The sequence below is a fragment of the Lampris incognitus genome, chromosome 2 (genome assembly GCF_029633865.1).
Source record: "Lampris incognitus isolate fLamInc1 chromosome 2, fLamInc1.hap2, whole genome shotgun sequence".
In the NCBI taxonomy this organism is placed as follows: Eukaryota; Metazoa; Chordata; class Actinopteri; order Lampriformes; family Lampridae; genus Lampris; species Lampris incognitus.
In genome coordinates this window covers 94,016,971-94,022,844 of record NC_079212.1, presented here as the reverse complement: position 1 = coordinate 94,022,844, position 5,874 = coordinate 94,016,971, and the positions used below count along the sequence as shown (strand labels likewise).

Here is a 5,874-nt window from a genome sequence, read left to right as displayed (position 1 = left end):
TGATTTCTGATGGTTTTTATGAGCACGTTTTTAAAAGAGAACATAATCATCAAAACCTACTTCGGTTGAGATATATGTATTTTTTTTTACACTCAGAAGACACAACAAATCTGTACAACACAGATATTACACACAATGTGGTAAAAAAAAAAAATCAAATGTTGAATACACGTGACTTGTTGACATTATAAATCTCATATCTTTTTTATTTACATAGTAAAAAGGAAGAAACAAAAATCTTTTTAGCCAAGACCTTATTCACACAGTTAATGCAACAACAACAAAAAAAGAAAATAAAAGAAACCTGGGGTCTCTCCTGTTAGGAGTAAATGATACAGAACTTACTCATAGCTCCCTAAAAAAACAACAACACAAGTTTGAATTGAGCAATGATTACTTTAACAAAGACTATTGCTGCTAATGATATGATACGCATAACTCAAAGGGAGCACAAAGCCTCCAGCGCTGGGCGGGGGGTGGGGGGGGCTGGACCGGGGGGGGGTGGTTGGGGGGTTAATTTAATGAGGATTACCATTCACTGTCATCTTGGGTAAATTGAAATGCTCCCATCTCAGATTCTAGTTGGCATCGCTCCCTAGGCCTGTGATCAAGTAAAACTCACTACTCAAGTCTAGTGCCATATTTGTGTTCACGAGCTTTGTGATGAAAGTGTAGCGCTGATTGTGTGCTGAGAGAACAGCAGCCAAGCAGTAACAGTGCTCTGGTAGGAGCTAGTAGAGGTAAAAGTGGTCCCGATATGATTAGTAACCGTTTCAGTGGTACTGTTTTACCAAAAGTGAAAGCAATGTAACACACTTGTAACACGCATTGTAACACACTGTAACATACTCTTTGTTTGACGAAACTGAAAATAGAAGCACGACGAGTTCCCGAGCTCAAAAGAAGATGGGCTTTCTATCTCTGCGAGCCGCATCTCATGTCCGGCTGCGCCGGCGACCCCTTGACTGGCAGCTGTAGATCCCTTGTAATCTTTCTGCCGTGGTTGTGCTGCGGAAATATAATCCCACGGCACAGCAATAAGGGATGCCTAATTGAATTCCTCTGGAATTTGCCCCGGTATCCTAAAAGCAGCCTGTCCAGTCTGGTCCAGAGTGCTCCTCGGGCTGGAAGTGGCAAAGCTAGCCCGGGTTTCCGCCGTACAGCTTGTCCTGTGGAGGAACTGCAGGAAGTTCTCATGGCCGGAGCCTTCGTGGCTGGAGACAGCGAGCTCCACGGGCCGGGCCGAGTAACAGCGCCGCAGTTTACAAAGCTCCTCCCTGATCTGCCGATTAAGAAGCCCATAAAAAAACGGATTGATGGCAAAGGAGGAATATGCGAGCCAGGTGACGGCCTCCTCCAAATCGTCGGGGATCTTGGGCGAGGCATCGAGGGTCAGATGGAGATGGAAGGCAAAGTAAGGAAGCCAGCAGACCAGAAACTGGCCAACAATAACCACTAGGGTGAGAGCAGCCTTACTGCCTCCAAAAGGCCGGTCACAGGCCGTCCTGCGGGGGGCATTACGGGTGGTGATGATGGTAGTCTGGCTGTTGATTGAGTCTGAGCGGTGTTTCATTTGGCTGGCTGTCCATGAAGGCAGGGGTCTGTGCTGGCGGGCAGCCACTCGGGCCACCTTATACACGTTGCAATAGACAGCAAAAATAACAACAGCGGGTAGACAGAAGCAGGCCACACAAAAGAGCACCGAGAAGGCCCGCCTGTGGTCGCTGTGGCTCCAGTGCAGCGAGCAGTGCGAGGCGCTGATGGAGCTCAGGCTGCCGTACGACGGCCAACCAAACACGGTCGACAACCCCAGTACGGCGGAGGCCACCCACACCAGTACCATCACAGCCGCCGTCAACTTCAGGGTCATCTTGACTTCGTAGCGCATGGGATGGACGATGTAGTAGTACCGCTCCACACTGATGGCTGTGATGGTGAAGATGGAGGCGGCAATGAGGAACACGTTGAGAAACACGTAGATCTGGCACTCCAGCACGGTGAATACTATGCCAGCAAAGTACGGGGAGTTGGACACAATCCCCAGAGGCATGAGCAATATGGCACACAGCAGGTCCACCGCACATAGGTGGCACACGAAGGCAAACTTCCTGAGGTGAGGGGCTTTGATGACCACCACCAGCACGGCGGTGTTGGCCAGAAGAGCCAAAACATTCAGGGTCACCATGAAGAAGATCCCCGACAGGTCCTTGAAGCGCGTCTGGGAATTGGGGAGAGTGCCCAGCTGCCTGCTGGGGCCCGAGGGCATGGCAGCCCACAGGCTGGAGCTGTCATTCAGCTCAGCGGTCCGAAGTGAATGAGCTCCCTCCATTAATCACAGCGACGGTTTGAGGGTAAACATCTGTAATCCAGACGCCGCCATCTTTCAATAATGGCCGACTTAACTGGTCAAATGACGTCTACTCTTCACTCCTATTGGGGAGAAAGAAATTCCCGTTACATCAGATCATTTTTGCATTCAGGGCAAGTTTGTGAGATAAAGACACTTGATTTCCAGTGACTGGCAATCAGATGTAAAATTATGTACATTAAGCGGCCTTAAAGGTATAGGAAAATGAATCAGCAACTGTTGCCATCGCTCATTTGTGGGTAAATGTAAGAGGGTCTGCTCTCTCGCCTGCTCGTGCTGATGGAGGGCCATGATCAATAAGAATAATTCATTGAGGACACCCCGTCTCTCCTCTATCCGTCCCCATCCTTTTGAAATGAAAGATAATGTGTGTGCTTGTTTCCACCCAGCTGCGGGGAGGTGGCTGCATTGATTAGTATGTGCTGGGTGTCACCCCGCCTAACCCCATCAAAGAAGCAACCTCTTGCCAGTATAGGTCTGATCCACAACCCCCTAGTCATTTTCCCAACCTTTATTAAAAAATGGGCAACAACAAGTCCCTGAATTTGTCCCATTTTTCTGTTCTCCCTCTAGTTGCAAGAAATGATGCATTTATTGTGTATATAAAAAGTAACGTTAAGTCAAGTGTGGGGCCATGGTGCTATAAAACTTAAAAAGAACATATTCTCCACCGCGCGAATGCTGTTTTGTCTTTTCTCTCTTTGCAAGCGGCTGTTGTGCAAAGTGATGTGCCTCCCATCCACACGAGTCCACCTGAACTTCCACCGATGTCATGCCAATGTTCCCGGCACAGCACGGTGGAGGATGCTGTGCCCTAAATACATGTGCCTTGCTCACTGCCAGTGATGTCCTGATGCTTTCACCCCTCTGTAATCTCCTCCACTGGACAGCTCTTGGCATGCCATGTTCATAATGGGATTTATCCCCAGGAAGGGCTGGTACATGTACATTCTCATGCACATTATGTAAGGGTGTCCTAATTTTCCCCATGTTCCAGTTGCGGCACAGCACATGCAGCATCCTTCAGGTTTCACGCTTCACCGCTAAAGTGGGTAGCTATTTTCAGCCAGGCCGCTCTCTCTTCTTTTCCATCATTCAAATCCTTTCTAATTGCATACATTAATAATAACTGTCAGAGTTGTTTTTTTTTCTTTCAAATAACAATAAAGGGAAGAGAATTAGCATTTTAGCCCCTCTAAAAGTTAATCAAAGAAGGTGGAATCAGTTCATCAGGATACAATGTTCACTGAAACATTGTGTCCAGATGAACTGGATACAATGATTCAACCGTCTTTGATTTTCTTACCTGGATTATTGAGCATGCATCAAGACATCTAAAAGTTAAAATGTTACACTTCATCCTAGCATCCACATGAGAAGACACCAAGCTCAGTAACAACTTGGCCGGTTTGATCCAGAATACGCATCTTAGCTAAAGATGTGACCGCTTTTGACTGGTCACGTTGGCTCTTTGACATGACAGAGGCTCGCTGATGAGAACAAGTGAGTAAGGATGTGAAGGTCTTTTATCTTATTTCTCATCGCTTTTGGACTGGAAAAGAGCCTAGGAGAAAAAAAACAAATCTTGTACGGGAATATGAGCTCATATAAGATAATGGTCTCTGGTTTACAAAACACCAACTAAAAAGACAACTTCTTGGCACTTCCTTGGCATCCACTTCTGCAGACATGCTCGCGAACTGGGGAGGCTGTAAAGTCCTGGGCCATCAGAAGTTATCCTTTCAAAGCATCTGCTTGTAAGTGTGTATGTGTGTGTGTGTTGTGTTACAGGTCATCTGGCCATATGACAACACTTTACTTTCTGAACTCATTGTTTACCATGACACACTACATTTTAAGGATTACCTTAATCTAATGAGAATTTACAGCCGGAAACGAGAAATCTGGGCCATTCAGTATGCGTGCTTATTGCTTAGGTCCATCATAGCCTCTTTTTTTTTTAAATCAAGTTATTAATGGTAAATCTGTGAAGTTCTGCCCCCCCCCCCGTGTTCTTAAATCTCATAAGTGTTTTGACCTAGCTTTTTGCTGAAATGTTCCTGCAACGATCACGATTTTTTGTTTTGACGTGGTCAAAAATGCAGGCCAGATTGAAGCACACGACTGCACAGATGTGCCTTTTATATGCCCTCAGAACAATGTCACAAACATCTGCTCTGTGCTTTGCTTGAATACACTCAATTTGGGTAAACTTGACATTGTGCTGACTGTTTTCATCTTCAAATGAGAGCTCTGGGCAAATGTGTAACTGCGTGCTGAAGAGACTGGTCTTCTCAGACTAACTACACCACGTCTGCGTCTGACACATGCACTTTGTGATGGGCAGAGGAAAGTATCACTGGAGTTTAGAGCTAATGAATTACCAGTGCCAACATTTTTACTGCACCCCCCCCCCCACGATGACTCAGAGTCAAATCTGGAAATAGCTGGAAAAAAGTTTGTTTTGTCATACAACGCCATAAGCACTTAATGTTGATGAAACAATGCAAGAGCTTACCACGCAACTTGTGTAGTTGTTTTTTCAAAATTCACTTTAGCTCCACCAAGAAGTCCAAGTCCACCTCCAAGTCTGTGAACGCTTCCGATGCTGACTCTGAACTTGTCCGGTTTCAGCTGAAATCCTTCAAAGCGTCAAAATTCAGGTGTAGCCCTTATGAGCATCTCTTTCCATTCTTCACTTCTTTTTTTTTCTTTTTCTTGTACTTTGTGTACAGCAGCTGACAGGTGAGGCCCAGTGCAATCCAGTGACACTACTCCACCTCCCAGCTTCGTATGAAGAGCACTTCCTCCAACGGGCAGATGGATGAAACTTGGGAGGGACGTCAGGGATGAATGACGTCAGCAGAGATAGATAAGTGATGTCTTGCGAGACCCCCTGAGACAGCACATCTGACTTGAGAGAAGGGGAGGAGTCAGATATTGGTCATTGGATAAAGCTCACATCATCTTCCAAGAGGATGACTCCATGAAACCGCCCCCTCCCCCGCACGCGAGGCCCCGCCCCCCCCCACGCACCCGCTCTCGTCTATCAGTATGTGGCGGTGACTGTCACACATTGTACACTATTCCCCTCGCCGAGACACGCGCTCCTCTATTCTCCTATCTGTCAAGGCCTCCTATGGCCCCTGAGAACATAAGGAAACATTTGAACACAAGGCTGGGTGTGCTCAGTGTATATAAAACGAGTCTTAAATTAGTATTTTCTTGTCCTCACCGGTTGAAATTTGCCGTTTTGAGAGATAATTAAAATCGTGGCATCTGCTTCACCGGGAGCTGCTAATTTGTCTTTGACTCCCACATAAATTAGAGGCATATGAAATTCAACAGCTGCAGCTTTTTTTTTTTTTGTAGTGCACCAGAAGTTGAAACAGCGATATGAGCAAATAGGACTCTGCACTGACATCTGCTGGTCGCTGGGGAAAATTGAAGGATGTTCTGGGGGGGATGGACAGAAGGGTGGACATGACACAAACATGTCACCTGTA

The 5,874-nt window shown here is 46.5% G+C and overlaps 1 protein-coding gene across 1 annotated transcript; it reads right to left on the bottom strand.

The window, feature by feature from the left end:
• Positions 1-1,048: 1,048 nt before the first annotated feature.
• On the bottom strand, positions 1,049-2,329 carry si:ch211-213o11.11 (probable G-protein coupled receptor). Its single transcript, XM_056275294.1, has one exon. The coding sequence runs from the start codon at positions 2,327-2,329 to the stop codon at positions 1,049-1,051; it is 1,281 nt and encodes a 426-aa protein (XP_056131269.1).
• Between the last annotated feature and the right edge of the window lie 3,545 nt (positions 2,330-5,874).

Coding starts and splice junctions, on each gene's coding strand:
- si:ch211-213o11.11 (XM_056275294.1), bottom strand. CDS start 2,329: ATGGAGGGAGCTCATTCACTTCGGACCGCTGAGCTGAATGACAGCTCC.